General features: G+C 42.3%; 1 protein-coding gene across 1 annotated transcript in view; it reads left to right on the top strand.

Moving 5' to 3' along the window:
• LOC134456644 (germ cell-specific gene 1-like protein) overlaps positions 1-17,405 on the top strand; it is a 28,698-nt gene that overhangs the window by 1,882 nt on the left and 9,411 nt on the right. The window contains exon 3 of the mRNA XM_063208086.1: positions 11,236-11,280. Within this exon, the coding sequence (XP_063064156.1) occupies positions 11,236-11,280 (45 nt within the window). The remainder of the gene's footprint in view (positions 1-11,235; positions 11,281-17,405) is intronic.

The raw sequence follows: 17,405 nt of genomic DNA, 5'->3' as shown, positions 1-17,405 counted from the left end.
ACCCCACAATCCATCTATATGAACTACATCCCACCCCCCTCACCCTCAAACACACACACACACACACACACACACACACACACACACACACACACACACACACACACACACACACACACACACACACACACTCTCTTTCTCTCTCTCTCTCTCATCCACCACCCTCTCTTCCCTTCTCTCCCACCACTACTGTAGCATCATAACACAACTCCTCTGTCCCACACAACCACCAGATACGTACGTATACTAGCGCAGTGGATTTTCACTCCCATCCCATCCCGGTCTCAGAAAAAAATCCCATCCCGGACTGGAGTAAAAGAAACGAATCCCATCCCGTCCACTGCTGTAAGAATGTCTCCCAATCCGGCCCACTCCCACACAAAATCATTCATTTTTGTTCGTTTTTATTCCCGCTCCTGCTCGCTCCCGTTCATCTTTTTTTTCATCAAATTTGACTCCCATCCCGTGGGAAACTTGCGGGATCCACGAGAATTCCCGAAAAATGTCATCCTCTAATGTACACACACCGCTCTCCCTTTCCAACCACCAGATATACACACAACTCTCCCTTTTCCAAAAAAACATCTTCTTTCTTCTCCCTCCACCATCATCCACCCTGAGTCAGAACTGATGGTAGCCTGAGTCATCCACCCCACACACACCTCATCCAACCTCCATCTAACTCTCTGTCCGCTCTCATTTTATTTCACCGCCATCCACCATCTGTCTTGGTACCCAGGCTGAGAGAGATTGGTTCCAGAATTGAACACATTAGGCTCCTTCAGATTATCTATTTTGTCCGAAGTCCATCCGTGACTGTCAATGGCTGTCCTGACCACCAATACAACCTGCTCTCTACTAAACCCAACTTCCACAGAATCCACCTTCTCTCTCTCTCCCTTGCCTCCCTCCATCTCCACTCTGTCGCTTCATTTGAAGAGTAAGGGTTCTCCTCCGTCCTTCCAAAAATGTTACACATTGTACATTCCTCATAGAACTTCAAAGAATCTGCAGGGAATTTGTAACATCATTGTCAAAACTGAACCTTTTTAATCAAGTTCATGTATTAGTGCACTTGGGGAGGGGAAACCATGGCAACTGACCAAAGTGCTGGACGACCAAGGTAATGCATCAAGTCAAGTCAAGTTGGTTTTATTGTCAATTTCTTTACATGCACTGGTCATACAAAGAATTTGAAATTATGTTTCTTGCTTTCCCATGCAGACATAGACTAATCTAGGTAAGGACATAGACAGTATAGACATAGACAGTACTCATACATGGACATAAGACAGTATGGACATAGACAGTGCTCATACAGACATTTAAAGTGCAAGACTGGACAACAGAAGACTTGTAGAGAACATACATTAAGAGGAGATATTTTGTTGTGCTTTTTCAAGTCCTTTATAGCGTTCTGACATAGTAATAGTAGCATTTGAAGAAAAATAAATATTAAAATAGGTCTATCAAGTACACCAGCAGCAGTGTGTGTGTGTGTGTGTGTGTGTGTGTGTGTGTGTGTGTGTGTGTGTGTGTGTGTGTGTGTGTGTGTGTGTGTTTAGTGCAGGTAGAAAGTGCGGTGTGCGTCTGTGTGTGTGTCTGTGTGTGTGCGTGTGTGTGTGTGTGTGAGTATGAGTTGTGTGTCAGTGTGTGTATGTTTGGGTTTAGTGCAGAAAGTGTGGTGTGCTTGTGTGTGTGTGTGTGTGTGTGTGTGTGTATGTGCATGTGCATGTTTTGAGTTAGTGCAGGTTGAAAGTTCAGTCACAGATGTAGTAGTGCAGGTGGAATGTTCAGTCGCAGATATGGTGGTGGGGATGAGGGGGGGGGGGTTGTCAGTGGCCTGGCTGGCTAGAGGCTGACAGTGGAGGGAGAGTGGGTTGAGTGTTCAGTATCTTGATTGCTTGATGCATCGTGCTGCTTGCAAGCCTGGTGGTACGGGAACGGAGGCGCCTGTACCTCTTTCCAGAGGGCAGAAGGCTGAACAGTTTGTGTGCAGGGTGACTTGTGTCTTTGATGATCATCAGTGCTTTCCGGGTGAGGCGTGCGGTGTAAATGTCCTGCAGGGAGGGGAGTGGTACTCCAATGATCTTCTTCGCTGTGTTCACAACACGCTGGAGTGTCTTCCTGTTTTTCTCCGTGCAGCTTCCTCCCCACACTGAGATGCAGCTGGACACGACGCTCTCTATGGTTCCTCTGTAGAATGTTGTCATGATGGAGGGTGTAGCACTTGCCTTCTTTAGTTTGCGCAAGAAGTAGAGACGCTGATGGGCCTTCTTCGCCAGTGATGTAGTGTTGGTGGTCCAAGAGAGGTCGTCGCTGATGTGCACTCCATCTCGAGGATCACATAGAAAACATGGTAACAAAGGACCAACAACGCAGGGACCTATGCTACAAAGCTGGTTCAGGATAAGTTAAGGTTAACTTAAGAGGTAAATAATCTAATACGACTCCAGGCTCTTCTATTAGATGATTTACCTCTTAGCTTAGCCTGAACCAGCTTTGTAGTATAGGCCCCAGGCCAACACAATAATAAATAAATAAAAACAAACATACAGTATGCAAGTCCTCAGAGGATTGTATGATCAACCCCTCTTCTCAAAGGGTTAATGCAAAGGTCTGGGTCATCAGTGGTGGAGCAGCTAGTTGTAGAGTTTAATCCTCATGGAAGAAAAGAGCTCAGAGAAACACCAGCTGTTTTGCTGCCCTCGGAGCCAGCATAGTCCAGAGATAACATGACAACTCATGTCCAATAACGCAAATCAATGCAATGAATAAATACATACATAAATAAATAAAGTAACACATTCATATGGTGACTGATTGTACTTCCCCATGTACAATAGGAAATGTACTATAAGACAAGGCCCCCTAATGTATCACTAAAGACTGGTGGTAGTTAGTTTTTCAAGGACGAGTAAGGCATTTCACTGGTCATATAATGCAGACCAATTTTAAAAAAACACGTTATCACATGTTATCCTCATGCATGATGTGAAATGTGTTAGGTTTGTCATCAGAATGGCAATGAACAAGTCATAATGTATTGCTAAAGACTGTGTAACATCATAGAAGTGTAAAGTATTATGGCCAGGGCCACTGAAAGCCTTGGCCGGGCCCGGGACAACGTAATCTGAAAGCCCCCCCCCAACCTATACAAAGTAATGAGGACCCAATTCTGGGGCCCCTCTCTCTCCCTGGGCCCGGGACAACATACCCCCCCCCCTGTCAGCTTCCCTGATTATGGCAGTAAAGCTTTTTCATCCAAGAATAAGGCGCTTCAACTGGTCAAACAGTGCGTATTGTGAGACTGCTGCAAAGGTCTGGGTCATCAGTGGTGGAGCACTCTGTCCGTTCCCAGTCGGCAGCTAAGCAGAGTTTAGTCCTCATGGGAGGGGAAAAAACAGCTCAGAGAAGACAACAGATGTTTGCTGCCCTCCAAGTGAGCTTAGAGACTTACAGACCACTGTGACATCACAATGTTCTTGCGTTGATGTTCCGTCTCTTCAGCTCTCTCATTTACCTCCCCTATAGCCACAAACAAACACACATATAGGCTAATGTATTAAAACACACACACACACACACACACACACACACACACACACACACACACACACAGTACACACAGTAGGCTTAACACACACACACACACACACACACACACACACACACACACACACACACACACTGTATACAGTATTTGCAGGCAATCCATCAGGGCTCACCCTGAATGCCTCTAGACTTAATTGTGTGTGTGTGTGTGTGTGTGTGCATCTATCTACATGCATGTCTGTGCATCTACATGCATGTACGTGTGTGTGTGTGCGCGTGTGTATGTGCTTGTGTGTGTATATGTATGTGTATGTGTCCAGAATGTGTGTGTGTATATCTCTGTGTGAGAGATATGTAGCGTGTGTATGTGTGCATTTATATGCACAGTATGAGTGCACGTGTGTGTGTATGACGTGTGTGTGTGTGTGTGTGTGTGTGTGTGTGTGTGTGTGTGTGTGTGTGTGTGTGTGTGTGTGTGTGTGTGTGTGTGTGTGTGTGTGTGTGTGTGTGTGTGTGTACAAGCATGCATGCCTGTGTGTGTGCATGTGTTTCTATGCGGGTAGGTTAAGTTGAAAGACAGAGAAAATGAAGTGTCTCTTCTACAGATATCCCATCGGGCTATTTCATAGTGATGACATTTTGTGGAACGCCATAAGCACAGGCAATAAAAGAAATAAATCTTTCTCCAAAAAGGTTAATTGTGTAGATATGGATTCATCAATTACTGGTTAAGGCAGACTACTAAAAATTGATGCGTAGAATATGTCTCTCTTTAATGTCAGAGATACAGTAAAAATAACTCTTAATAAATGGTAATTGTTTTTGTGGCTGAATGAATTCGTTGTTGGTTGATTGGAGCCAGCGCTGGACTGGCCAGAGGGCATACAGGGCACTTTCCCGGTGGACTGTTGATGATTTTGGCCTGGCCTTCTAGCCTGATAAACCAGCCTAAATGTGAGACCAGAGTAATTTAGTCTGGCCCCGATGAACGATACCTCCGAAGACTGTTGATGAGAACAACCTGTTGTTTTTTCAAACCGTGCCGGCACTCTGACCAATCGGTGATCTTTGCCGTTGATGTGCTTTCCCAACGGTGTTGCGAGGTTCGTCATCACTCCCTCAAAACCCCGCCCGCTTTAATTCAAAGCAAATCGCTGCGTTGTGATTGGTTTTGCCAGACTCAGGGCACAGCGTTCAAAACGTTCTCAGATCCGAGGCCAGAGCCACTCGCTAGCTGAAAAATGTTGGCGTCCAGCGGGTGGCGCTGGTTTACCAGGCTACTGGCCTTCCACCTTTATGCAATGGTATCAGTCCTCATGCAGCTGCAGCAAACCTCTCTGAGTCATATTTAACTATTAATGTTGGCGGTTGGGGTCAAAATAATGATACTAGATGGCTAAAATGTTGTTACGGCGCCTGGTGGACTGGTCTTGGCTGAAAATGCCCGGTCTGATTTTTCATCCCAGGCCAGCCCTGTTTGGAGCAAGTTCAAAATACGTCATGAGTCATTGTGAAAGACATTTGTTTTAAACCATAAGTGTAAGGAGAGAAATCCTTATGTAAAAAGATGAAAATAGTCTACTACTTCAATGAATTAATTACTGGTAAAGAAACCTTTCGCCGGCACCGGTTACGTTTGGCACTAAAACTTTAAGTGTGCTTTACTGTGAACTATCTGCATTCATACTGGCCTCTGACCTTCTCCACACGTGTTACCCAGATTAACCTACTGATGTCCATGTTGTCGTCACGGTTGGCAGAGAACAACCAAGTTTCTGATTCGCGAACACTAAGATCTGCAGCGTGAACACGCTGTCCGGCTCGTGATTAGGTGCGGGAACGGGCACCGGCGTCGGCGTGGTTCTCAGTTGGCTTGAACTCGCCCCCTGAAGTCTGGTCCTGCTAAAATTGGTTGACTGCTTTTGAAATCATGTGAAGAGAGTAAATGTCTCTTGAGATCCTCATGTCCTTCCGGCTCAAGCCCTATATTAATTATAAATCATTAAATCATTAAATCAATCATTCCTTCAAGAGAGCAGTTGTCAAATTGTCAGATTAATTCATTGTTGGTTGGGGCGCTATAAATTAAGAAATAGAACCCTTTCTGTCAACATTGATTGACGTCCTGTGAAGAGGGTAAAGTGCCTCTTAGCCTCAAGACTTTTTTGCCTCTTCAGGGCCTCATGTTCTTGAGTAGTTGTCACGTTGTCAGATTAATGAATCAATGAAGGTAGTCTACTATAATTGAAGTTACACTTGCCCTTGTTCTGCCAACATAGTCTGCTTGATGTCCTTGAAGTCAAGTGTGTTTTCAGAATGTTACATTCTTTAACCTCAAGTCCCATAATCTCCATCCACTCACACTGTCATCATCACCCGTGATGCAGGGCTTGATATTAACTTTTTCGCCCACTGGCCTCTGTGGCTAGTGGTTTTCCTGAGTCACTAGCCATTCAGGTATGCCACTAGCCACCAATTTTATATTGATAGAAAAAAAATTATCATCATAGTGTATGTCTAACCTCAGAAGATGCGGTGCTAACACAAGATGGGTGTATAGCTTTCTACATGGAAATTTCTCAATCAAATAGAAACTGAGTTACTGAGTTTTTTTCTTGAACTGAAATACAAACAATTGATACACAAGGGGTGAACAATAGAATATAGGCTATGATGCGTATGTCACACCAAGGAATAAGCTGCCAGCCAAATTGGCTAGTGACAATGAAAGCATTAAGCATTACTAGCCACAGCCAAGTTTTACCAGCATTTGGCCGGTTGCTGGTGCCAGTGTCAAGCCCTGCCGTGATGGCTGCTGCCCTTCTCTTAAAACAAAGTGTCCTGTGAAGATGGTAAAGTGTCTCTTCAGAATCTCAAGTTCTTCAACCTCAAGTCTCATCCTCTACAGTAGATCCATTCACACTGTCACCAAGCTGTGATGGCCAGTGCCTGCCTGCCTGCCTGCCTGCCTCTTAAATATGCTACCAGGGCTGGACTGGCAATCTGGCATGCAGGCCAATTTCCCCGGGGTTGAGGAGGCAATAGTATACAGAACAAAATAGAACTTGACCTGTCATTGCCCTGTCATGTTGATTGGTGATCGTCAAGGACAGTACTGAGAGTACTGTTTTTGGAAGAGCTGAGCTCTCAAAGCCATGCGTTCTTCAATGTACCATAGTCTAATCCCAATCCACTCACACTGTCTCCATGCAAACTGTGATGGCTGCCTGGCTGGCTGTCACTTTGGCAGACTACTTAAATAAGGATTAGGCCACCGGGAGTTGATGAGGTTTTGGTTAAAGGGACACTGTATAATATTTTTGGCAGTTTCTTTCCACAGTTCATGCTGCCCATTCGCAAATGTTACTTTTTTCAGGAATACTTACCGCCACCATCCAATGAGCTGCAAGACTTGCGGTACTGTTCATAGGCCTACTGGTAATAGTGTAGTCTTATAGTCGTATAGTGTATTACTTAAGGTACCACAAATAGGTGGTGTTGTGGCGCAGCGTGCTAAGCCCCCCACATTTGGGCTTGCATGCCCACCCACAGGGACCCCGGTTCGAGTCCGGCTGGTGTCATTTCCTGATCCTCTCCTGTCTCTCTGTCCCATTCGCTTCCTGTCACCATCTTCAGCTGTCCTGTCAAATTAAGGCATAAAAGCCCCTAATATATACATATATTTTATTATTATTATTATTATTATTATTATTATTATTATTGTATTATTATTTTTTTATTTTTTTTAAAAAGGTACTACAAATGAAAAAATAGTACTCGCCTGGCTGTGAGTAATAGTACTGCCTGAGTTGACAGTAATCGACATCCTGTGGAAAGAAAGGTTTCAATGAAAAACCACAGGTGTAACATCAGGGACAACACAAAAAGGTAAGCTTAACTGTCCAGTAGTGGAATTTGTGACGGTTATAAATGAACAAGTAAAACTTAGCCGGATTATCATCGACTTTCAAAGCAACGGCGAAGGTGTTGCGTCACCAGGAGGGCGTGGCCTGGGCTGAATTTCTCAAAAGAGAAGTTGTTAGCCTTTTAGCAACTTCGGTAGTTGTCAATGGGAAAATGCATTGAAAACAACAAAGTAGCTAATGTAGTAAGCAACTTTGGTTTCGAGAAATTCACCCCTGGCTAGTTAAACGTGCCCTGAGGCCCTGTATTTTTGATATGCGTTGCCGTCCTGTGAGGGGCGTGTGAAAAGAGTCTCTTCAGAGTCTCACGTTTGCCAACCTCAAACCCCATAATCCCGATCCACTCACACTCATGCTGTACCCACGCAAACTGTCATGGCTGCCTGACTGGCTGTCGACTCGCTCGTCAGAGAACTTTAGTGAGGATTAGGCCGCCAGGAGTTGATGAGTTTCTCCCCACCCCGAGCAGCAGATGTCATCACTTCTTTTTTTTGTTAACTCTCTGAATGAATCACTATCAAGAGTTGTGTCTGGAAACCGTGTCGAGAAATTGTGGTGTGTGTGTGTGAGTATGTGTGTATGTGTCTGTGTGTGTGTGTGTGTGGTTTTTTTTTTGGGGGGGGGAGGATGCAGCTGACGGTAGATGATGCAGAAGGTGATGAGTTGCCTGTTGCGTTTCTTTGAAGCAGTGTGGGGGGGAATGAATATTTCAAGCAGTTCTTGGGAGCCTCTGTAGACTGTAGTGTATCTAGGGCAGCGTACGTAGTTTGAGACGATTTTAGTGCAACTGTATGGCTCATTTAAGCCCTTTTTTATTGTATTTGTGAACAATGTTGTGAAGACAATCACGTTCCAGAGCCCTTGAAGATCCCTTTGCTCAAATCTTCTTGTCTCTAAAAACAGAAAGAGCGTGTAGGCCTATCCTATTTCCACAGAACCCGGCGTGCTTACTAGTGCTAATGGCTTTTAATAATAATTTTGACGCTACAGAGGAGGGTATGTTATTAAACCCTTCAAAGGAATGTCTTAAAATGGATAACTAAAATAAATGAATTTTGTTACCTAAGGCAACCAAAATCTAATTTCACAGATGTGTTGTTGGCCTCATCTTCACTTCTGTTGAGTGGCGATGTTTTCGTAAACATTTTGCGTAACTCAAAAAAAAAGAAAAATCTGTTGGGTCTGCAGCATGGCAGGCTCTCAGTCTGTAATCACAGGGTGATAGATTAAAGTCTTTCAAGTAGATTTTGATTTGGGGGTGGGAAAAAAAACAACAGACATGCTTTCTAGGCTTGATGAATTGAGGGTGTTAACTCTGATGACGGCATTGAAATATAATTTGTTTTCCAGTGTTCCACTTGGCCTCTCTGCCAGCGTTGCCAGATTGGGCTGTTTCCCGCCCAAAAGCAGGATGGCCGTGTGCGGGTAAAAATGGCATGGGAAAAACCCGGGAAATGGGAAAAACCCGCCCAATTTTTGCCATAGATATCAATAGAATTGGGCTGGATTTTTTGCTTCTAGGCGAGTTTTGAGCATATTTTGGGCTGGAAATCATCAGTCTCATCTGGCAACCCTGCTCTCTGCCCACAGCCTTATTGCAGTGCCTACTTCATGTTATCGGTTTTAAGGCAGCTTGTATGTAGGAGGTTCAGTAATAGATTAAAAAATCCCCTCAAATAGGCTATACTTGGTGCGCATAGAAAGGACTCGAGCAGAGTCAGAAAAACTGCATTGAGAAAGTAAAAGTGAGGAACGTCTGCCATAGGCTATTGTTTGTGCCTATGCTCTCTGCACACTAATTAGGCTACCTCATCTACCTAGATCTGCGAGGTTAGGGATTGGCTGGAACAAATACATTTCTGGACCCAGGATACCCTATCTACTGCAGTCTGGTCTGACCATACGGTTGACTTGTGGCTTGTTGGCTTGGCTTCATTCACACAGAAGGTCTGGAATGGCCCAACGGAGAGACGATTACAGTTGGGAGGGAGGCTGAACTTCGTTGGAGTTTGAAATATGTTTGGAGTTTGAAATGTGTTTTGTATGATTTCGAAAGGAATGATAGAAGTCCACAACACTGTTAATGCTCCCAGTGATTTATTTGCATGACGTTTCGGACCTTCGTCCTTTTTCAAGTGCACTTGAAAAAGGACGAAGGTCCGAAACGTCGTGCAAATAAATCACTGGGAGCATTAACAGTGTTGCGGACTTGTATCATTTATTTCAGTTACTCTATTTTGTCCAGCACCTGTACCACTGATGTGCGCGCATTCTCTACCTTTTTGTATGATTTTACCAAATCACGAATGTTTAGTCATAATGTGTTATCTGCTTCAATGCACTGCGTCATCGTTTGCCCCCAACTTGGCCCTTTCCTGTTTGCTGATTGGTCAGTTTAGTAGCCTGGCAACAAGAATGATTTCCCAGAAGACCCAACCTAGATGTAACATGCGGGGAAATGTATAGTAACTGTAGTTTTATGGACCACAAGGCTATATACTGTACTTCTAGAAACAAAAGAAATGGTAGCCATTCAACAATATGGCTTTCAGAAATGGCATGTAGTATAGCTGTTCCAGAAACATTGTAGGCTACTATGTACATGCACCCTTGCTCTTACTGTATTTCACAAAACATTTCACAACTAATTGTACTTCACTACTACTCTGTCCTATGTCCAAACAACAATATGCTCTTCAGAAAGACTTCATTAATGTACAGTTGAATTAGACTTAGACTTCTTTATTGTCCATTAAACTTACATAAAATGGAGATTTTGCTTTGGTGGTGGCATAAGGACGCACAAGGACACACAAGACAAACACACATCACAGTCAACACAATAAAGAATATATATATATATATATATATATATATATATATATATATATATATATATATATATATGTGTGTGTGTGTGTGTGTGGATAAAAGATAGATAGATAAAACCTGTGGAATAAAATTAAATCTCATTACTCAATTAAAATTAAGAGACTATTCAATTTTACCATATTACTTACTGCTAGAGCAGCGCACAGAGCTTCCTATGCTGTATTACTGTATAACATTTTAAAATTAATAAAATACCACTGCCACTCCAGAAAACACTTGCAAGTAATATGAATAAAACATTTTAGGCTACTACACCAGGACTCTGCTCTCACCTCACACAACTACATGCTATGTTCAGTCATATCCATGTGTTGCTTGTTGTTTGTTTTTTTTCCTAGAGAAAGGCTTTTTTTGTGTGTGTAAGGACCAAAAGAACAGGAATATAGTACCTACACAAGCTCAAGTGTTGAAACATTGGTCAACAGCTCTTCAGAAATATTTCAATGTTATTGCTCCAGTATACAGTAATACAGCATAGGCTATAGCATATACAGTACTTGGATAAAAATAAAAAACATTGCAGGCTACTACTACGTATACCTTTGACTTTGCTCTCAGTTCTCACAAGCATATCTCACAACTGCATGTTAGCCTAACATTACATAACTATGTGCTTTATTTCATTTCATGTGTATCTTTTTTTTCCAAGAGAAAAGTTGTTTTGTGTAAGGACTGGGAAGTATGTAGTGCAATAGTACCCACTCAAACTCAAGTGTTGGTTGGCAATGGCAATGGCAATTTTTTTTCCCTCTCCTACATTGCTCATCCTCCACCTCCACCCACCATTTGCTCAGTGCTCTTACACGAACTCTTTCTGTAGTGTGACTGTTTTTTTGTTTTGTTTTTTTTCCTTTCGCAGGAGAAGAGCAATGCAGAAGCTTCATAGATCTCACCCCGGCATCCTCGAGAGGTGAGTCAGCTGCTCACTCTCACCTCACTTCAGTGAAGAGAAGAGTGAAAAAGAAAAAGAACACCTTGTGTAAAAGACACCACACACCATTCATCCCACACACAACGTGTCATCCATCCATCATGAACACATTATAACACCCACTCAACTGCAAATCAATGTCCCTGGTGGTTAAGTATTATAAGTATAAGTGGATAAGTAGTACAGATTTTCAAAATAAGTTTGTTTGGTTGTGTAGAGCCTCAAGCATTTGTTTAAATTAAAAGCCGGATATTCTGCATGTTAAGTATATCTTTTATATACTTCATATCCCGCAAATCCTCAGAATTTAAAAGATATGTTTGGGCGGTAAGAAGTAACTACATAAATACTTGTATATATACAGTATATATATTATATATACAGTACAGGCCTAAAGTGTGGACTCACCTTCTCATTTATGTATTCTCTTTATTTTCGTGGATTTTCATTGTGTATATTCATGCAGGGCATCAAAACTATGCCTGAACACATGGAGAATTAAGTGCATACCAAAAAATATCATTACAGCTGTTGTCCAAAAGCAATGTCAGCTGTCTATCCACCTGACGTCAAAACGGCACAACTGATGGCCCCACACATTTCAATAAGCTTATTTTTGTCTATTTTCAAATAAAAATGCCCAGTCAGTCATGTCAATCCTAATTGAACATTAAAGTCCTCCAATAACTTACTAGAATTGTAGAACTAGAATTTTAAAAAAATAATTTCATGAGAAGGTGAGTCCACACTTTTGGCCTGTACTGTGTGTGTGTGTGTGTGTGTGTGTGTGTGTGTGTGTGTGTGTGTGTGTGTGTGTGTGTGTGTGTGTGTGTGTGTGTATATATATATATATATATATATATATATATATGATATTATTATGATTATTATTTTTAATGAAACAGTTGCATAATATGCAACTTGTTCATAACAAATATATTATTTGCTACCAATATGACTATGAAGTTAAATCAAAGTATGTATAAAACATGGATTCTGTTTGCCTTTTTCAAGATTGGTTCACAGTAAATGGTGAAGCCTTTAAAAAAACAGCTTTAAAAAAAAGAATTGGTTGCGTTAAACACTGACAGTTTCGCTATGACGAAGATGCATTTTTTAAAGGTTACACCAAAGATTAAAACAATTGTCAGGGTTGTTATGGGGAGGAAAATTAAACCTTGAAAAACTTTAAAAAGCTGCCCAGATATTCTGCATGGCTTGTTTGGTCTTTGGTTTGGCTACACCCTGGTTGTTATTTTGTTTGTTTGAAGATGAAGATTAATTTATGAACTGAAATTTAAAAAGCTGCTAGCAACCATTTAAACATGTATGGCCTTCAGCAACCATTTTGGTGGTGTAGACTTCTCCACAAAAATGTGTGCGCGCGCGCACACACACACACAAACACACACACACACACACACACACACACACACACACACACACACACACACACACACACACACACACACACACACACACACACACACACACACACAGTTGGTCAACTACACTTGCACATGCAAACGCTTGCACACTGACACACACATTCTCTCTTTTTCTCTCTTTCGCTCTATCTCTCTCTCTCTCTCTCTTGCTCTCTCATACACACACACACACGCACACACACACATACACTCTCTCTCCTTCTCCCATGCGCACATGCATGCGCATTCATGTGCGCGCACACACACACACACACACACACACACACACACACACACACACACACACACACACACAGACAGACAGCGTGGTGAGCGGTGGTGTCTCCAAAGGCTCCTTAAGAGGCTTAGTAAGGAAGTGCCCCTTGGCCGCGACCCCGGGGGCTAGTGATCCTAAGCTGTCTATAGTGCCACAGCTTCCTTCTCAGAAACCCACGGGTTTATATATTTGGTTTTTAATTTGGAGACTTTTCTTTCCACCCTATAGCCCACTGCATTCATTGGAATAAATGTTATAGTACGTGGCAAAGGCCACCAGAAGCGATTCCAGCATTGGCAGATTAGCATGTCTCCAACGCTTTGCTTCTCACAGGCCCTCGCGTCTGTCTTCACGTGTTTTTTAATGCAATTTCTTTTTTCATTCCACGCTGTGTATTCAGTGGAATATTTGACAATACAGTGCGTGGCAAAGGGCACCGACACAGTGAAAGGATTTTAGTAGCTATAGATTTTATTCGATTTATTTATTTGATGTGCTCTTGCGCAGATGCTCTTCGAAAGCTAGGCCTGGCCAAGGTCACCGCCCTCATCTGTTCTTTATGTAACACTTGCAGAGTAATCGGCTTCAGTCCGTATCACAGTGCAGAGCAGTTATCAGGGGTTTCAGCCAATTGAGTGGAGTGGGTTGATAGTGTACACCCTGTGTATGATACAGCCTGCCGGGGTCTTGTTTGTCCATCTGTGCTTGAGTTTTTGTGTACCATGACCCTTGGCTATATCCAGGGGCGGATCTATGGGGGGGGGAAGTGGGGCATTTGCCCCTGGGCCCTGTGCCCCTTCTGTATTGGGCTTGGGGGCCCTGTTGTGACCATGGCAGCCCGTGGGCTCCATCAGTGTTTTTACTAGTGGTGGGCCGTTATCGGCGTTAACGTGCTGCGATAATGTGAGACTCTTGTCGCGCGATAAAGAAAATATCGCACGTTAATCTATTCTCAAAATATAGGTTTGGAGTTTGGGTATGCACGTCACCATAGCGTTTAATTGACAGATGCTTTCAGACTGCGCTCCAGTCGCTTCTCCTCTCTCCACCTGTTGTTTCAGCAGACCTACTAAATATGAAGTGTTTGCATGCTGAAAACATTAATCCCTCTGCCGTGGTAGTTGTTGTTTGAGTGCTTTTTCATAAGTGGTAGACTAAAGAGACGTTATTGTTTGAGGTGAAGCATGGAAAGATATTATTGTGTGTGAGTAGCTACCAGCCCGACATAGCCTACATTTCCTCATGCATTGCATAGAATAGGCCTACATAAACAACTTCCAGAAATCTTGCCTGTGCTATAATTGCAAAACATTCCGTGTGATAGTCCTATGCATTTTGAAGATTGTCAAACTGAAACTGTTAATATCTACTCTCGCTGAATGTTTGTGTTGCAATCGCGCACATTTGCGATTCAGTGAGATATTCTCATGTCCGACGGTAATAAAGCTCGCGGTTGTCGCGCTTGACTTTTTTTTGCAAACTGAATTCATGTCGAGTTGTAACTCATCTGGCATTCTAACTCTGAGAACAACTGTCAAATCGCCGTGTGCCAGTGCTAGGTTCTAGATGAGGGCTGCTGTGTGCTGCTGCGCAGAGCTCCTCCCTCTCTTAAAGGAGCCGCTGCTCCTTTTAACAGTCAGTGGCAGATCTCTCTCTCTCTCTCTCTCTCTCTCTCTCTCTCTCTCTCTCTCTCTCTCTCTCTCTCTCTCTCTCTCTCTCTCTCTCTCTCTCTCTCTCTGCCCATTAGAAATGCTGCATTGTTGAGGTAATTTTGTTTAAAATTAAATGTTTGATAGATTTATCTGTATTTGCCTCTACAACTTATAGCGCTGTTCATTTTGAAATTTCAATATCTTATAACTGTAAATGCTTCCTAACATATTGGACACACTTTACACATATTGCTGTAATTTTTTCATCACCAAGTATCAACATGACCATTTTTTGAAGATGAGATGCATTTTAGAAAAAAAAGATGAGCTCTGGTCTAATGCGCCATCTGTCTTAAGAGACCCCAAGGTTTTTTTCGGCATTATTTCGCTATCGTGCCTATTCTGAATGAGCCATTTTGATATAGATTAATCTAGATTAATCTAGATTAATTTCATAATTATAGTGAGATTAATCTAGATTAAAAAAATTAATCTATGCCCACCCCTAGTTTTTACCCTTAGGGCCTGTGTGCAATTGTTCTGCCACTGGCTATGTCTTTATCTATATGTTGTCATTAAGCAGACTTTTCTGTCAGCTGGACACATTTGAGTGGTTGTTCTCCATGCATGTAACACTTTTAAAACTTGAACTGTCATTTACCAAAACGAATGTGATGGTTTTGACAAGAGTAAAACAAAAGACAAAAAAACACTAACCCTACTTAGCATCTGCACTTGTTCTGTATGTTTCCTGTGCACTTTGTCTCTGCTAGTGTTTTTGGCTGTGATTATTTCCTCAATTGTAAGTCGCTGTGGTTAAAAAGTGTCTGCCAAATGCAATGTAATGTAATGTAATGACAATGGAGTAATCCAAGAGAGGTAACGGTCCATTTTACAAAGTATATCTTGAGTTTTCCACTTGTGTTGTGTTAGATTTTTGGACGTTTCCAAAATTCACTTCTCCAATAAAAATTGAAGAATGGAGAAGAATGAATGCTCTGCGTTGTGTTTTAACTGCCTCACTTGCAAAAATAAAATAAGTCTTGACTTCGTAATTAAAAGGATCGATCAGGATACAATTTATTATAGAAAAAGTGAGATTACAATAAGAATTACGAAGGAAATAAAAGAAGTAAAAGTGGAAGAAAAATAAAGGTTAAAAAGAAATAAAAATCAGACTCACAGCGTCTCACTAGGCAGCATCCTCTCTCTGGCGTATGACAGGCAAATCGACAATTGACAAAATGGTGGCAATGGTTTTATACCGTCTTCCTCATGTCAGCAGGTTACACGTATGCAAGTATGATGTTAGTTAGGGAAGATGTCGTCTCCATGTCTACAGTGGTGACGAATCATAAAAACATAAGGATAGAAAATAGTTTATGGTAATATCAGAAGCTAAGCATGCACATTCCTGGCCCAATTGATTGGAACACAGGAATGGCTAAAGTTTTATTCTAAAACTTGGCAACAGTGGTCAATCAGTTGTTGGTCAGCTGCAAAATGCCTCAGGATATACCACTCAAATTTAACAATTGGTAGGTGTTTGCAAACTCCAGTTTTATTTCAAAGTAGTCCTGTCATCATGGATCTTTCCGCATTGAATTTGATCCCCCATGCCCCGGATTTATTTGCATCGCCGAATCGATTATTGTTGACACCACTAGTACAGACATCTTTTCGTCTTTCTTTATTCTTGCCATTCAAATATTTTGAGAACATACTTTTTGAAACCTGTATAAAATGCGTTTTGCAATGCAATGCAATGCAATGCCCAATGCAAAATTGTAAATTTCCCAAAATGCTCCAAAATGGATACAAGTCATTTTTCAACAGAGCTCTTCATCTCTTTTTTTCATCAAGTGGTCTCTTTGGTTTGCTAAGCATTTTTTCTGGGAGACTGTTCCTCACATGGCAAACCGTTCAGCCTTGAAATCAGTTGATCTATAGTCTGTGCAGGGCCGGATTATTCATAAGGGCCAGCGGCACCAACCATTTTTGACCAGTGAGGGGGCACCACAAGGCACAAACTTAATGAATATTTTTAATAAAGGGGGGACCAGTGAGGTAAAGTGCTCAGGGGTACCACGTTGGCTTAAAAAAAAAAAAAAAAGTTTCGAAACTCTAACTCCCATTGTCATCGTGACACATCACTCCACAGCACACAAGTGTTCACTGCACACGGCACAGAATGAAATATCATTTTATGCCTCACCCGTGCAAGGGGGCAGCCCCCAATGGCATCCCAAGGGAGCAGTGCGGCGGGACGGTACCGTGCTCAGGGTACCTCAGTCATGGAGGAGGATGGGGGAGAGCACTGGTTAGTTAGTTGGCTTCAGTTCGTTTTGCAGTCCAGCTGTCTGCATTTTAGTCAGTGAGAAGTGGAACTCATTTATGTACAGCACATGCTGCAGTCAGGTCCAGTGTTGCCAGATTGGGCTGTTTCCCGCCCAATTGGGCTGCTTAGGATGGCCGTGTGCGGGTAAAAATGGCATTTAGCAGAAAAACCGGCCCATTTTTTGCCATAGAAATCAATAGAATTGGGCGGGATTTTGTGCTTCTAGGTGGGTTTTGAGCATTTTTTGGGCTGGAAATCATCAGGCTCATCTGGCAACCCTGGTCAGGTCTTGTCCATTCAAGTTTGTACACCATGCTCTTAGCTTTTTATCTTTTTGACCTTGTCATCGAGCTGTCTTTTATTTTCTTAGCTTGACTTTTTTTTGAGTCATTGCTTCCTTATCATTCATG

This window comes from Engraulis encrasicolus, chromosome 1, assembly GCF_034702125.1.
Source record: "Engraulis encrasicolus isolate BLACKSEA-1 chromosome 1, IST_EnEncr_1.0, whole genome shotgun sequence".
In the NCBI taxonomy this organism is placed as follows: Eukaryota; Metazoa; Chordata; class Actinopteri; order Clupeiformes; family Engraulidae; genus Engraulis; species Engraulis encrasicolus.
Note: the sequence above shows the minus strand (reverse complement) of the source record. Positions and strands in the feature narration are given on the sequence as shown.